Source organism: Podarcis filfolensis (genome assembly GCF_964270895.1).
Source record: "Podarcis filfolensis genome assembly, chromosome: 7".
Lineage (NCBI taxonomy): Eukaryota > Metazoa > Chordata > Lepidosauria > Squamata > Lacertidae > Podarcis > Podarcis filfolensis.
In genome coordinates this window covers 80,775,592-80,792,356 of record NC_139603.1, presented here as the reverse complement: position 1 = coordinate 80,792,356, position 16,765 = coordinate 80,775,592, and the positions used below count along the sequence as shown (strand labels likewise).

The 16,765-nt window shown below is 43.2% G+C and overlaps 2 protein-coding genes across 7 annotated transcripts in view; both read left to right on the top strand.

Annotated features, from left to right (window-relative positions):
- The window catches only part of DNAAF11 (dynein axonemal assembly factor 11), a 38,061-nt gene extending 24,357 nt beyond the window's left edge, over positions 1-13,704 (top strand). For 4 of the 6 annotated variants that reach the window (XM_083622139.1, XM_083622137.1, XM_083622140.1 and 1 more), the window contains 2 exons: positions 2,737-2,822; positions 13,388-13,704. In XM_083622139.1, coding sequence (XP_083478265.1) covers positions 2,737-2,822; positions 13,388-13,568 — 267 coding nt within the window. In that variant the 3' untranslated portion in view covers positions 13,569-13,704. Of the gene's footprint in view, positions 1-2,736; positions 2,823-8,035; positions 8,124-13,387 lie in introns of all 6 variants that reach the window. The other 2 variants (XR_014549946.1, XM_083622141.1) reach the window with 2 other exon arrangements.
- The window catches only part of TMEM71 (transmembrane protein 71), a 188,200-nt gene that overhangs the window by 50,477 nt on the left and 120,958 nt on the right, over positions 1-16,765 (top strand). The gene's annotated exons all lie outside the window — the stretch shown is intronic.

The following is a 16,765-nucleotide window of genomic DNA, read 5'->3' as shown; positions in this document are numbered from 1 at the left end:
GGCTCTTAAAGTGAACCATTCACAGTTGAATCAGGTGTTATACAGGATTGTGTTATCGCCCCAACTCTATTTATTATTTTAATTGCCACGATCCTACACATTTGTCAAAGGGAAACTCCCCACCGGAGTAGAAATCATATATCGAACAGATGGAAAGCTCTTTAACTTGAGTAGGCTGAAAGCAAAGACTGAGGTTACCATAACTTTCGTCATAGAGCTTCAATATGCTGATGACAACATAGTTTGTGCACACTCAGAGGATGAGCTCCAAACCATTCTAAATAGCTTTGCAGAAGCTTACGAAAAGCTTGGTCTATTGCTCAACATCCAAAAAACCAAAGTACTGCACCTGCAAGCAGAAAACAACTCCCCTGCAGCGCCACAAATCCAACAATGGTGTAACATTGGAAAATGTCAATCACATCTCCTGCCTGAGATACTATTCTGGGTTAGCAGAGTCTGTAACCTGAAGCGTCTGTAACCCGAGGTACCACTGTATAAACACCAACAATTGGGGAACACTGGCCTGTGAGTGCTCCAATTGGAGAACAGCTTTTACCAAAGGTGTCATGGGCTATGAAGATGCTCAAGCTAAGGATGAAAGGGAGAACCGTGCTAAGAGGAAGACACGTTTGGCAAATCCTCATCATGATCAACTCCCACCTGGAAACCTATGTCCCCACTGTGGAAGGACGTGTGGATCCAGAATTGGCCTCCACAGTTACGGTCTCACTATCAAGACTGTGTTGATGGAAGACATTCTTACTCAGCGACGAGTGATCGCCAAAGAAGATTTGTAAGAATTACCCCAAACAAAGGAGCTGATGAATCTGTAGTGAATCTGTACAGAATCACTATGGGGGGAAATGCATGAGCAGCATTTCAGAGTTGCGGCCTTCTTTGTTTCTGATACCAGATGCCCAGTTGATGACAAAGGAAAACATAAAAAATGAAGATAAATGTATCCGAGCAACATCAGCTTTCACAGCTGTCCAGGTTTATCATCCAAAAAAGCAAAGTTCAGCAGATGCATTGGTAAGGAATGTTGCCGTACCCATCTTTTGATCAAATTCTTAAGGAGGCTTGCAACAGATTGCAGTGATTTAAATAAAACAAGAACCAGGATATACACAGATAACCCAGCAGCCCTTAGTTTTCTGGCTGATGGATGGGGAGAGTGTGCAGTTCCCACTGGGAAACCAGTTGTAGTGCAGAGTTATTCCTGGCTGGGAGGGGGGGAATCAACTCTCAGCAGCTTCTCCTTCTCTGTCTGATGAAGACGACTAGGTTGGTCTTGACCTTGCCATTATATTCTTCCTGAGAGGCATGGGGTTTGACTTCCCAGTGGTTTGTGGTCTTCTGGCTGATGGGAGCAGCTGGCCAGAATGTAGGTTTGTTCTGCTTAGCAGCCCTAGGACAACTTGGAGCCTAGTGTTCCTTCTAGCAGAGAGGTGAAGCAAGTTTCCTATGTTTGCTTCCCTGCTGGCTGAAGGTTGGGCTAGACTTCCTCTTGCTATTCTGTTCTTCCTTGGAAGTAGAAGATGTGATCCCCCAGTAGATCTTTGATGGATGGGACCAGAGTATGCTTTCTCACAGTTCTGCAATACTGTTGTTGTTGTTTAGTCGTGTCCGACTCTTCGTGACCCCATGGACCAGAGCATGCCAGGCACTTCTGTCTTCCACTGCCTCCCGCAGTTTAGTCAAACTCATGCTGGTAGCTTCGAGAACACTGTTCAACCATCTTGTCCTCTGTCGTCCCCTTCTCCTTGTGCCCTCAATCTTTCCCAACATCAGGGTCTTTTCCAGGGAGTCTTCTCTTCTCATGAGATGGCCAAAGTATTGGAGTCTCAGCTTCAGGATCTGTCCTTCCAGTGAGCACTCAGGGCTGATTTCCTTAAGAATGGATACGTTTGATCTTCTTGCAGTCCATGGGACTCTCAAGAGTCTCCTCCAGCACCATAATTCAAAAGCATCAATTCTTCGGCGATCAGCCTTCTTTATGGTCCAGTCTGCAATACTAGGCAAACTAATAGGCAAATTTATTGGTCTTCAGACGCCATTAATAAACTAAATATCTAAAAATTAATGGCAGTTGAACTCTGAAAATCCAAACCTATAATTCATAACAAAAATATACAATTTCCACCATCAAATTGAATGATCATTGACATGCTGGTGCTCTATAATTCTGGGAACATTTTGTGCAGCTATCTTCAGAATTTGCATAAAATATTACTCAACTTGGAAGTCCAGAACAGTTTTTGCATTAGACTCAGAACATAAATAGCATATTCTTTATCAAACACACAATCTAGCTAAAGCGGAGCACCTCTAGGTCTCACTGATTTAAGTAAGAGAGAGGGTGAAGCATAGGCATAATTCTGCCATTGAAATCATTGGGTTTTAGATGTGCTTAACTTTGGCTGCATTGTGCTCCATGATTTTTAAAGAATACAGAAGGTTTGGACCTCATTCTTTCTGAATCATTGTCTGCTTTAGGCAGCAAATATAAGTGTGTGTGTGTGTACACACACACCCTTTATTCAGAAGATTTTATTTATTTTCAGTGCCTGGAGCTGAACTGAGATAATTTGTGCTCCCTAACCTTGATGTTCAGATATGGTGGACTGAAATGTTAAATAAACACATTTTACCTGAAGTATTTGTGTTTATAAAATTTTCTATCCTACAGAAAAATGCAACCTAATGATGAAACCAATATACTTTTCTTTTCAGGCTAAAGAAATAATTATGGCTAAGCAAGACGTATCCACTTCTAAGAAACCCTCTGACACCACTAAGCTTCAAAAAAATCTAAGAAGGTAATAGTTATGATTTATCTATCTAGCACCTCAGTTTTTATATATGCTGGAAATGGGTTTTTCAGTTGCAAGGATATTTCTTCTCATGGAATGCACAGTTGTATGGAATAACAAAAATAAATATTGATTTTTTTGAAATAAAGCTTTATGTGGAGCCTTGTCCAATGCCTTTATAAACGTCTGCTCTGGTGGCCAACCCGAGAAAGTTCTTACAACCGCAAGTCAGATTTATTCCATTGACTGTCACTTGGCCTCTTCTACAGCGTTATGAATTGAAGCTCAAATTCTTGATCAAGAAAGGACTTTGCAGGTTCTTCACTCTGCTAAGTGATATTTCCTGGGTGCCTGAACAACTTAGGAAGAAACAAGTCATCTATTTGAATTCCATCTCATTTAGTTTAGGGCTATTAACGGCTGAAATTTTCAAAGTTACTGATCAACAACACAAGGCAGCATAGGCTCTCATTGGCAAGGAGGAAAGGATGATATTTGTCTTTTGTGTGCTGAACAAAGGTAACATTCTGCTAGTGGACTAGGAAATCTCTGCACTAGATCATGTGTCAGAGAATCATAGGATTGTAGAGTTGGAAGGGATCAGGAGAGTCATCTATTCCAACCCTCAGGAATCTTAACACACATCCAATTTGAAACTATGCCTGACCCTGCTTAGCTTTGCAAATGTGCTAGCAGTTTACTTTCTGTATCACTAGCTGGAGAAAGATGAGCGTTAACACTGGGGCTGGAGGGACAGTTCATAGTGGACCATCTTTTTGGTGAAGGATGGGATAAAAATACTTTAAAATCAAAATCTACCAGAATCAGAGAATTGTAGATTGTCACCACCATCATTTGTGTGCTTGATATTGGACTCCCTTACATGTTGCTGAAAGTTTTGTAGGGCACACTCAGTTTCTGTAGGGTACTGGCCAAACTCTCATTGCTTCACATGAACTGACTGCACAGCCAATAATGTCTCTTTTGTCGAACCTGCACCTCGCAGAGAAAAATCAGTAGCTTTTGATTATCTGTCTCTGAAGGAGGTTGACCATCATTATGGATCTTCTCACTGAGGAACTGAGATAAATAAATGAGGAAGTCCAGGATCCTTGGAACCCAGGTTGAGAACCACTGCTTAGGCAAATGCCTTGTGGGGAAGTGATTTGATAACTGTTTAGTTTAGCATTTCTTGTAAAAAAACCCAAAACCCCTCTGCCAGCCACTTTAGTTCTTCAGGTTTCTCATCTAAAAAAGCAAAGCACAATTGATGAGCTGGTGGGGAGTATTGTTGTGGGAACTGTACCAGGAGCTTCACCTCTCTCTTACACACACAGAGAGAAGATTCTTGTAAAGCAGACTGGGTGATTCTTGTGGGAGTCAGTCTTAAGAGTCTTACCTTCAGGGTGGTGCTGACCCAATGGCTTATTTGCAAAGTCAAGCCTCTCCTCTTGGCGTCAGTTGCAAGGGCTTTGAGGAATAAAATTTATAGGAGCAAATGTTCTGCCTGGTTCTGCATGGACAGCTTAACATGGATTGGAAGATCTGGCAGTGGGAGCTTGGCTACTTAACAGATCGCATAGACGTTTCCTCACACCCAAAGGTGGATGCTGGAATGGATGGATTCAGAGAATTGTAAAGTTGCAGGGGGCCACTAGGAACTTCCAGTCCACCCCCTGCAATGCAAGAATCTTTTGCCCAATGTGTGGCTTGAATCCATGACTCTGAGATTAAGAGTCTCCTGCTCCATCTTCTGATGGGACGCTTTTGGTGGTTAGTCATACCCCTGCGATTCATTTTGGCCTTTTCCAAGGACCGATTCAATTGTGTGATTAGCTCTGCCCTGTGGAACTCCTTGCCAGTAGAAGTCCCAGTAGAATTCATCCCCGCCTTTTTTTTTCTTTTTTTTCTAAAAAAAGTCTTCTAAAAACAGTCTTGTTCAGACAGGCCTTTGGAATGTTATTTTTTTAAAAAAACAACAACCAAACAACCAGTATTTATTAATGTTTTCATTGATGTTCACATTATATTTTTATGTTGTACATCACCTTGCTATATTTTTATGAAAGTGCAGTAGATATCTAAATAAGTAAATAATAATCCCTTTTATCGTTGCTCCATTTTAGCAAGGACAATTCCTAAACATGTCAAAGAGTTGGCGTGAATCTCACCCCCCAGTAACCTGAGAGCCTCCAGTAGGAACACGGGCAGATTTTTAAAAACTTTAATTAATCATATTTATGACATGTACTGAGCTTAGGGAACAAGGTGACCTAGACAACATGAATTGTGACTAAGACCTTGTTTCCCATGATTGATGTCTTCCTCTAAATAATACTTGTAAAGGCATGTTCTTCCCGATCAGACCCTGATTTTGAAAGTCATAGGTGTCCTTGCACTTCCAGTTCAATGGATGTTCTTCAATGGATGTTCTTCAGACTGCTGCTTGATTGCAAGAGTCAGACAGGCTCATATCATATGCCTTTGTCTTAAATATCTATTTTCCTTGTGTAACAACTGTACTAAGACATTTTCAAAGACCTAGATGGGAGCCTAGTCCTGTGTTCATCTGCTAGTAAACACTGCCAGTCAAACTACTGTTCTATATGTACAAATAGCTATACCAAGTCAGGCAAGATTCCTATAAAATCAAATTGGGGGGGGGGGGGGAGAGAAAGAGAGCACAAATTCTGGGCCTGAACTGGCATGTCTGCTTGTGCTGTCGGCTTGTAATCTTTTTATGGTCTCATGATTACTCTCAGTTAATAGCAATAACCTCACTGGGTGTAAAGACGAATGAGAATGACTGTAATGCACTTAGAGGTATTAAGATCGCTACATAAATGGCAAGAACCACAGAGCACTAACATTTCATAAATGATATCATTTAAATAATAGTGTAGATTTAATGAGAGGCTGTGGCTTATACAAAATCCAGCATTTCATAGACTTCAGCTCCGACAAATTCTCCAGGGACTGCAATGGCAACCTGTTGCATTTGGGGAACAATTCAAATTATCCGTTGGAGGGAAGCCATAGCTCAATTCTGGGTTCAATTCCCAGCATCCCCAGTTAAATTATCTGTGTCTCAAGTCTTCAGAGGTGCTATAATACTGAATACTAGAAAAACTGCACCAATGGTCTCACTCAGTATAAGGTAGCAGCTTCACATAGCTGAAATATATTTTGAAATATAGATTATCTGCATATCCAGGAAACAGATTCTCTCTTCCCCATGATATCACAACCATAATCATTATCATCTGCTTACAGGCAGATAAACAAATTAAGGGGAATAAGACCCAAGGGAGAAGGACTTGCATAGAGAAAAAACCACACATTGTGCTTGCAAACTTATGAGCTCTAGGAGGCCTCTCCTTCTCCAAAGCATTAGACCTCCCTCTCTGAGAATGGAGAAAAAGAGCTCCAACCTTAGAGAGGAAGATCTGATGTTAGCTTCCCCCTTCCCACTGTCCTAGCAGCTTGCACTCCATAGAGCAGAAAACTGGGTCCACTAGGAACACATTGGGGGGCATGCCAAGGGAGGACATGGTGAAGGCTTAGATCTGAAGGATCCAGTGCCTTTTCAGTCCCCCATCATGCCCCCAAACTGAAGACTGAATTACTCCAGCCCTGGAGCTGGTATAGCTCACAACTGTTTTATCTCCTCCCCATCAAGGAAAGACAAAACAGGAAGCAGGACAGAGAATTGCAAAGCACCCTCATTTCTACCCTGCCACTATGCAGCAGATAGACTGCCTTCTGTTTCCTCCAAGGCTAGTTTTAGTATTACATGGTAAATGTCCTTTTCAATTAATATTCTATCACAACATTAAAGAGTGGCCAAGAACATTCTTTTGGTGATCGGTCTAAATTTTCATGATCTTCTAGACAGAACCTAGTACATTCATTTTCACATGATAATGAAGAAACAGTCATGGACCTCACTTTCTTTTTAATACGGAGAGAGTGGAGATGCCCTGCTCAGAACATCATTACAGTGGTACCTGGGGTTAAAGACTCTTCAGGTTACAGACTCTGCTAACCCAGAAATAGTACCTCTGGTTAAGAACTTTGCTTCAGGATGAGAACAGAAATCGCGCGGCGGCAGCGGGAGGCCTTATTAGCTAAAGTGGTACCTCAGGTTAAGAACGGACCTCCAGAACGAATTAAATTCTTAACCAGAGGTACCACCGTATTCGTCAATGGATTTTCACTAAGTATCCCACAAGGTTCTGTGGGGAAAGGACAGAACTTGCAAGAAGATGTTTGAATTTCTTGAGGCTAGGGAAGAACTTCTTTTTCAAGAAAAGACACTCTTTTCTCCACAGGAGGTTTGCAGGTAAAGGAAATATATTTCAACGCTGTTAAAGGCATGAGAACTGAAGCCAAACGAGAGTTCCAGCCTTCTTCAAGTAGGAGAGAAAAATCAGGTTGTTCTCAGCTGGGGGATACCATTGTTCTTTGGAAAGATGTGTGATGGCCTTTGAATGCTGCCCCCCTCCCAATACCTGGCATGCTAAAAGAAAAAGCTTGGCTCTGAGCTTCCAGGTGCTTGATATATAACACCTCAGAAGTGCTGATGTTTAAAGACTAGATGTTCCAGCAGGCTGCTCATGTCTGCAACGAGGCAAAAAATTCAGGCTGGTTTGAGAGGTGGGTAGTAAACCCAGGTGTCATTGCAATTCAGCAGCAGGTGATGTAGCCTGATTTTGTAATCACAAGATCAGTTAGCTTGACCATTTTGTGTGGGGGGCAGTTAGAAGAGAAGAAGAGGAGTTTGGATTTGATATCCCGCTTTATCACTACCCGAAGGAGTCTCAAAGCGGCTAACATTCTCCTTTCCCTTCCTCCCCCACAACAAACACTCTGTGAGGTGAGTGGGGCTGAGAGACTTCAAAGAAGTGTGACTAGCCCAAGGTCACCCAGCAGCTGCATGCAGAGAAGCGGAGATACAAACCCGGTTCACCAGATTACGAGCCTACCGCTCTTAACCACTACACCACACTGGCTTAGTAGACATGCCACAACAGGCCCATTCCAGACAATTATACTGCAGTACTTTGGTACGTCCAGAATTTCCTTGGGCAGTGTGGGGTGGGATGGGAGACGATTGCAGTTCCTTCCATGAGACTTTGTCATATCACGCATCATCTTCCCATGTTTTAAAAGGCCTTGAACTTCTGAGCATCGTAAAGCTTCCAGTAATCTTTTCAAAGGAAAGTACCTGAGCCTTGAGGTCTGAATTATGACCGGCAATGAACATTGCTGCTTTTGATTTTGTGTGCTTTCTGCGTCTCCAGAATTGTTTGTATATAATGTAATAGCAGAGATAAGTACGTATATTGCAAGTAGACATAAAGTCTATTGAACAAAGTAGAACCCAATTCAGTTTCCCTGAGTGACGTTTCAAGTGGCTAGAAAGCATTGAGGCCCTTTTCACTGTGGTCTTCTGGCACCATTTCTAGATGATGGACAGAAGCTCCATTGTGAGTCAGGGAAGAAGAGCGCTGGGATGGTGTCTTTTATTTTGCTGCTGCTGTTACAGATAATAAATGCTCTTGCCCTTGGAATCCTCTCTCGCCTCTGTTTTTCATAACTTAGAACATGTTCACATTTAAAAAAGAAAAAGTAGGAGGTAAATTTGGAGGCGGCAAACCCCTTGTCTATTTGGTTTTATCTATACAGTGGTATACATCGCGGGACGCGGGTAGCGCTGTGGGTTAAACCATAGAGCCTAGGACTTGCCGATCAGAAGGTCGGCGGTTCGATTCCCCACGATGGGGTGAGCTCCCGTTGCTCGGTCCCTGCTCCTGCCAACCTAGCAGTTCGAAAGCACGTCAAAGTGCAAGTAGATAAATAGGTACCGCTCCGGCAGGAAGGTAAACGGTGTTTCTGTGCACTGCTCTGGTTCGCCAGAAGCGGCTTAGTCATGGTGGCTACATGACCCGGAAGCTGTACGCCGGCTGCCTCGGCCAATAAAGCGAGATGAGCGCCGCAACCCCAAAGTCGGTCACGACTGGACCTAATGGTCAGGGGTCCCTTTACCTTTACCTTTACACAGTGGTACCTCAGGTTACATGCGCTTCAGGTTACATACGCTTCAGGTTACAGACTCCACTAACCCAGAAATATTACCGTGGGTTAAGAACCTTGCTTCCGGATGAGAACAGAAATCGTGCTCCGGCGGCGCAGCGGCAGCAGGAGGCCCCATTAGCTAAAGCGGTTCTTCAGGTTAAGAACAGTTTCAGGTTAAGAACAGACCTCCGGAACGAATTACGTACTTAACCCGAGGTACCACTGTATGTATGTATATATGTATGTATGTATGTATGTATGTATGTAAGTAAGTTCAAATAATCTGTATTGGAATGGCAAAGATAAAGATGAACATGCAAGGTGCTTGTAGATATGGCTCATATATGGCTGGGCTGCCTTTACTCATGAAAGGGAGCAGGTGGTGCTGTGGTCTAAACCACTGAGTCTCTTTGGCTTGCTGATTGGAAGGTTGGCGGTTCAAATCTGCGCTATGGGGTGAGCTTCCGTTGCTCTGTCCCAGCTCCTGCCAACCTAGCAGTTCGAAAGCACACCAGTGCAAGTAGATAAATAGGTACTACTGCGGCAGAAAGGTGAACAGTGTTTCCATGTCCTCTGCCTTCCGTCACAGTGTCCTGTTGAGCTAGAAGCGGATTAGTCATGCTTGTCACATGACCCGGAAAGCTGTCTGTGAACAAATGCTGGCTCCCTTAGCCTGAAGGCGAGATGAGTGCCACAACCCCATAGTCGCCTTTGACTGGACTTAACCATCCAGGGGTCCTTTACCCTTTTTACCTTTACCTTTACCTTTTACTCATGAATACTTTTCTTTCATATTTGTGTTAATATTAGGCATTCCTATCCCAGTCCCACCTTTTAATCCTGTGGCTTCATGAGGTGCCAGGCCTTGTCCAAGTTCAAAGACAGTCTGCAAATGGGGTCAGATTCTGGCAGATGTAGACAGCACTAAGTGCAGCTTCTGAAGAGACTACATAGCCCTACATGGAATGCTTAACAGTTGTCGATCCCTTAATGTTAGCATCTTCTTATGAGTACAGTAGTACCTTGGGTTAAGAACTTAATTCGTTCTGGAGGTCCGTTCTTAACCTAAAACTGTTCTTAACCTGAGGTACCACTTTAATAATGAGGCCTCCTGCTGCCGCTGTGCCACCGCCGCACAATTTCTGTTCGCATCCTGAAGCAAAGTTCTTAACCTGAGGTACTATTTCTGGGTTAGCGGAGTCTGTCACCTGAAGCATCTGTAACCTGAAGTACCACTGTAGAAGCATTTTCGATGACTCCTACAAATGGAGCCAATCTCTCCTGGTAAAATTTAGGATGCCAGGATGGGCAACAGCCCAGGGTGTGTGCAGTTGCCAATGCTTCACCAAGCACATTGTCTGTGTTGTCCTCAGGTTAAGAAAAACACTGATCCAAGTAATTGTGATAAGATGCTAAGGACATCCTTGTCTTGGACTCTAGTTTAATTATGATATCCAGATAGGACTGGATAATGATTTCAGATAGTATGGGGAAGTTATGCCCAGACATGGCATAAATTTGTCAGGGATTACCAAACAGCTATTGTGGTTCTCTTCCCACCCCCACACAATTGCTTTCCAAACTTTGCTAAACAAGTCTTTCAATTTCTGGTTCCAAAAATTGGAATCAGAGTTGGTTAAAAGCATTTTGCTTCTCCCTATTGTTTTGGCTTTGCTCAGAGAAGTATGGGGTTGGATGGTTAGTCTAGAATATTAAATTACATGATAGATGCAGAGGTGTGGTTGTAGAGTAAGTGTTTTTAGAGGACTAATAATCTGAATCAGAATCATAACACATTCTTGCAAATGAGCTGGGGAGACAGCAGTTAATTACCTCTCAGAAATGTCCATTTGTAGTGTGTCTACCGTAATATTAAATCCACTTTATTAAACTTGAACAGCATGAAAGATCTGTACGGCTAAAGTCTGTTCAGCAAAAGAGGGGGATGATTGAGCCTTTCTCACTAAGGGTGAAACTAAATGTGATGTTAATTACATGAATGCAATTAACTTGCAAGTTTCTGTTTTGTTTGGGTTTTTTTGTTATGCATTCTGCAAGTAGCTGCTGAGTAGCCTCCAGACTGGGCAAGAGGGAAGGGAGTACTGAGGGGAATTTAGCTTTTTTTGTCCTTGCAAAATAACTTCTCGACAGCTCCTATTTGCATGCCTAGGAGAATCAGTGGGAGTTTCCCTTGAAATGCAAATACTTTTTAAAGTAGTTTAAATCATAACAATGTGTGAAAAGCACCTAGCTTTCTCCTTTCGGTGTCTTCTGTTTCGTCATTTTGGCCAGTGAATGACCTTTCACAATCCTTCAGTGGAACTTCATGATTGTTTGTTCTTTCTAGATAGAGAGAACAAGCAGTTGTGAAGCTCCGCTGAGCAGTGACTCTGAGAATAAATACATACTGCATCCAGTGGAAGACTTCATTTTTTGTTGCATTTCACTCTGGGCTCTTTGGCTGGGGAGATGCTTCAGATGAACAGTCGGCACTGCTAGATAAAATTGAAGTATCAGTGTCATCCAAGGAAAAAGAATGCATGGTTGCTTTTTGAACACCGTAAAATTGAGTTCTGTTTGCATGTTCCTGGCATCTATATAACTAATTTTTTTAGTCACCTAGTCAATATGTAACTATTTACATGTCTTGGTGGCCTTTGAATTTGTGCATTTATGAATTTTCTTGACTGTTTTGCATTGCCATTTTGTCTTTTCTCATTGGTTGCTGTTGCTGACACTGCTGGACAGCTCCCCTAACCTGGCTTGGGATGCTGCATGTGGTGCTGTGGTCTAAACCATTGAGCCTCTTGGGCTTGCCGATCAGAAGGTTGGCGGTTCGAATCCCCACGACGGGGTGAGCTCCCGTTACTCTGTCCCAGCTCCTGCCAACCTAGCAGTTTGAAAGCATGCCAGTGCAAGTACAGTGGTACCTCGGGTTAAGAACTTAATTCGTTCTGGAGGTCCGTTTTTAACCTGAAACTGTTCTTAACCTGAGGTACCACTTTAGCTAATGGGGCCTCCCGCTGCCACCACACTGCCGCCACACGATTTCTATTCTCATCCTGAAGCAAAGTTCTTAACCCGAGGTACTATTTCTGGGTTAGCGGAGTCTGTAACCTGAAGCGTCTATAACCTGAAGCGTCTGTAGCCCTACCACTGTAAAGGAATGGGTACTGCTGCAGTGGGAAGGTAAATGGCGTTTCCGTGCACTCTGGTACTCATCACAGTGTCCTGTGCTCCAGAAGCAGTTTAGTCCTGCTGGCCACATGACCCAGAAAGCTAGCTGTGGACAAACACTGGCTCCCTCGGCCTGAAAGCAAGATGAGCGGCCACAACCCATAGTCGCCTTTGACTGGACGTAACCATCCAGGGATCCTTTACCTTTAACTTTTACCTTATGCAAGGAGACCATCCTGAAATGTGTGATGTAGTTTGTGTGAGCACCATTTCTGTTCACCCCTTTTTTAGTGTTGTTCTTCCAGCAGTAAGTAGTGTGTGGTTATGACAGCAACCGTGTCCTGATTGGCCTGGTGGCAGAAAGGCCTGTTAACTGGGCCAGCTCCATTCTTCCCAGTTGCACAGCAAGATGACAACCCAAGCAATGGAACTGTACTGGAGTGGACTGGGACACGCTTCCGTATATGTGTAGTCTGTTTCGCAGCAACTTTGAGTTCATATTCTATGCACCGAGCACTCCATGTACATACTTTCCTTGCTGCATTGGCCCTGACAAATGAGAATAGTGAATGCTAATCTGTTGAATGCTGTTTTAATTTTGTTCGGGGGTGAAGGTGGAACTCTTTGCAGGAGACGAGTTTAGGTACTACTGTTTTTTACTGTACAGTTTTGAATCTCATTACTTAACAAAAGGACATAGAAAAGCAGCCAACTGAAATAAGCACGAACTGATATAAACATACCATTCAATTTAAATAGCAACTAATGTTTTGTTTGTTGTCAACAAAAGGTTTGGTTTTTATCACTGCTTTCCAGCATTTTTGTGTAATTGGGATGTTGAGAAGGATAAATTGCTGGATTGAAGCAAGTGAGATACATCTGCAATGAAAATAATGCATTTAAAATAGGTGCTTTTTCAGAAGCTGGCAAATTATACCTTGATGCATATTCTTGGTGCAAAGTAAGTAACTGGATTAAAATGAGTTTGAAAAATATAAAAATCAGTATTTGTAGACCTTCTATGTATTACATCGTATATAGTTTACATATGTGAGTAAACCTATGAAAACACACACACAGTTTGACCTGTCCTGGTTTTAGAACCATTCTTGATTTAACATTCTTGATTGTGAAATTGTTGTCTCTGGAGATTTGAAGAAGCTACAGGATGAATATCTGTCTGTCTTGGATAAAATTGTCCAAATCCTGCTAACGTGGATAAATCTTAGAAGTCTTTTCCAAGCGAAATGTCTTCTAGTCCATTTTATGTTAAGATAAAATAATGCATATAACTATTATTATTATTATTATTACAGAAATGAGTGTACAGAGAAGCTGGAAGTGGACCCTAGCAAGTATTCATTCCCTGATGTAGCAAACATTGTCCAGGAAAAGGATAGGATTGGGCAAGGGCCTATAAGGCTTCAGCGGCAGAAAACTGTAGATGCTAATAACATGAGCTTTGATGATGACCCAGATGTTCCTCCTTTAATTTGAAAGATTGATATGGAGTTTCTTTTGACTTTAGAACACCATAGACCTGTCTAAAGATAAGTGCCTTGCCTTTTAGCTGATTCCCTTATTCTGTTGTACAAACAAATGGATGTGCTTCTCTATAAACCCATCTACTTCAGCTGTCTCTGGTGGTAATTGAAATCCCTGTCGGAGTGGAGTTCTGCTTTACTAAACAGCACATCAGTTCCAAATTGCACAGGCCTTTTTTCACATACCATGCTTTGCCAGCATTCTTACATCAACCTTGGAGATGGTGTGAATTGTTTTAGGGGTCTGAAGCAAATCTCTCTCTCTTGCATGTACTGAAATTGCCTCAAGACTCAAGGCCAGGCTTGTTCTACGCAGCTGAGGTGGGGAGGGGGACAGGAGGCAAGGCAAATCCATGTTGTATCTTTTCCTGCAATGGTTTAGAAGGGAAAGAGAAAATTTTGATTGTTGTTCCAAAGTTCAGAGTCAAGGGGACAGTGGTGAACAGTTTCTAGATGTCGAGCACTCATCAGAGTCCTAGCCAAAGCACCCAGGTCAATATTTTTTTGAGCTAGTGGGATTCTGACCAAATACTGGAAATGGGTATGGAAAGATGGCTGCAAAGATGGGTTGTAAATGGTTGGGATGGGTGACTTAGCTTGGGATAGGTGAGTTAGCTTGGGATGGGTGAATTAGCCTGCCTAGTTAGCTTTGTCACTCCAGCTTTCTCTTCTCTCTCTCTTTTTCTCTCCCCCACAATGCCCTCCCTCCCATCTCTGCTTCCACAAATCCTACACTGTGTCTCCGCTGTTCCTCTGGAAAATCACTATGAAGATTGTTATTTACTTCTACAAAAGTGCACTAATTCCTGAACTGTTAAGTGAGGTGAAGGAAGTATTGTCGCTTTCCATGCTGCAGCAGTTGGCAACTAGATAGGCCAGTGACCTAATCCAGTGCAAAACACCTGGGGGGGGCAGCCTGGCCACAGCACACATTCCTCATCTTTTTTCCCTTCATGCATCCCCAATCCTAGGCAGCGACAGCATTGCTGAGACAACTCACAGACAAATGGAAGTGGTTGGTCATAATCCCTCCCTTCCCTTCCCTTCCCTTCCGTTGTCCTCCACCACTTCAGATTCACAGGGAACCGTACAACATGCCCGATGTTTTCATATCAATGGGATGAGTGAAGATTAAGCCCAGGGGGGTGAAATCATCTGTATGGCTGCTTAGCAACCACACAAACATCTTCTATGCTTCCTGCTAACCTAGATACCAAAATGAACACTTGTGTGGTTGCCTAGCAACCATACTTGTGATTTCCACCCCCATTTCACTTTCCCCTACCTTTCTAGATTACCTTTACTAGCCCAGTTGAAATGAGCGGAACTGTAAAGTTGTGCAGCTCCTGCTGCTGCTGGCCTTCAAACCATGACGGCAGCATCCCTGGAGGTGGGAGGGGATAGGGGCAGTGGACAGCATCAAACTTGCCCATCCTGTTGGCGCAATAATGCTGCACGTACATTGCACCCTCCCAAAATCTGCTCCAGAGGGTTGGGGAAAAACCCAGAAGAGTTTAGGGTGTGTGGAGAGGAAATGGGGGGAAGTCTAGTTGGACATGCAGAAATCCTTGCACTGGTGGGAGGCTTACTACATTGGATACAAACCATAACCTCACCCCCTTTTTGCTCCAATATCACCCTGTGGCTAAGATTCTGCTCATGGGGGAACCCATTGCCAGTCCTCTGCCTTAGCTGGTTGCTAGGCATGCTAATAGGGCAAAGATGATGGGGAGCATTGGATTGACTTCTGCAGATCTCACAATGTCTCCTAAAGGCAGGGGGAAAGCATTGCCACTTTGCCTTGTGTCCTTGGTGCACTCACAGTTTTGGACATACTACCATTAGCAATCTGAACTGAAGTATTGGAACAAATAGGCCAATAAGCTAACTCAGTTTGCAACAGTTATAATTTCCTGCAAGACTTGGCCTGATTCTCTCTGAAGTGGTATACCTGTGTCAGCAGTGCAGCATCTGAAGAGGGCAAACATCACTCTTCCATGTCTGGGAGAAGTATTTTAGCTTATCCTTCTTCCTGACGCTCCAGTTTTTATTGTTTTGTCCAACTCAGAGATGCAAGTGATCAGTTTGTGCAACACATCCACAGAAGAAAGATGGGATATAAATGTAATAACACATGGAAATCCATGCACCCAGTGCAGTGGACTGTTGCCTGTTCATGCCACAATAAATAAAGCATTGCAACGCTATCATTTATTTGAAGCTTCTTAGTCTTCTGGGATTTAGGAAGTCATCTACTTTTCAGGGTAAATCACCTTTGAAACATCTTTAACTTTTTGTTGGTTTTGTTGGTATCAATTTCCTACTCAAAATGTTTTGCATTTTCATTAAATCCACCTGTGATGTTAGGAGGGATGGTTCCTGCTGTTTGCAAGGGATGAGGATATACACTCCCAAGAGGAACTCATCAGCTCCTTATTGGTTAATGAATTTTAAGGTGTTGCCTGAAGGTAACCTTGGCATCGCTTTCTGTCAGAACACCTGCTGAAGGCCAGCTGTTAGTTGTCAAAGCAAGGCAAGGACCAGACCTGTGATTTCACTTCTGTGGTCAGGTCTACTTTTAACTTTTTTTAATCACTTCAGAGAAGAGTATTTGGCACATTGGGAAGGACCCTGGAAAACTGGGAGCAGACATCCCCCGGAGCCTTACAGTACATATGCAAGGGACCACATTAGCCTGCTTGCCCTTCATTCTCAAATAGTTAGCAAGGTCAGGTAATTGCTGAGACCCTGCTGGTTCAAGGGAGCTTGGACTGCATGTTCATTGCAGGTGAGAACAACTCAGAAGCAGGCATGAACTACTGGAACGGTGTAGAGTGATGCCAAAATGCTCTGCCCCATACTGTCAATAGGTCTTATCAATGGGTATTAGTCATGATGGCCATATGGAATCTCCATGTTTATGCCATTGAACCCAAGCCACTGGGAAGAAACACAGGAGAAAGGTATTGCCTTCAGACTCTACTTGTTGACTTCCTGGAGGCATCGGCTTAGCCGCTGTGAGAAGAAGGAGGGTAACTGAGACCTGTAGTTTTCCCTGAGCACGTGCATTGTGTGCAGAAGGTCTCTGGTTCAATCCCCATCTCCAGGTTGGGCTGGGGGGGGGGTGGAATTCCTGTCTGAAACCCTGGA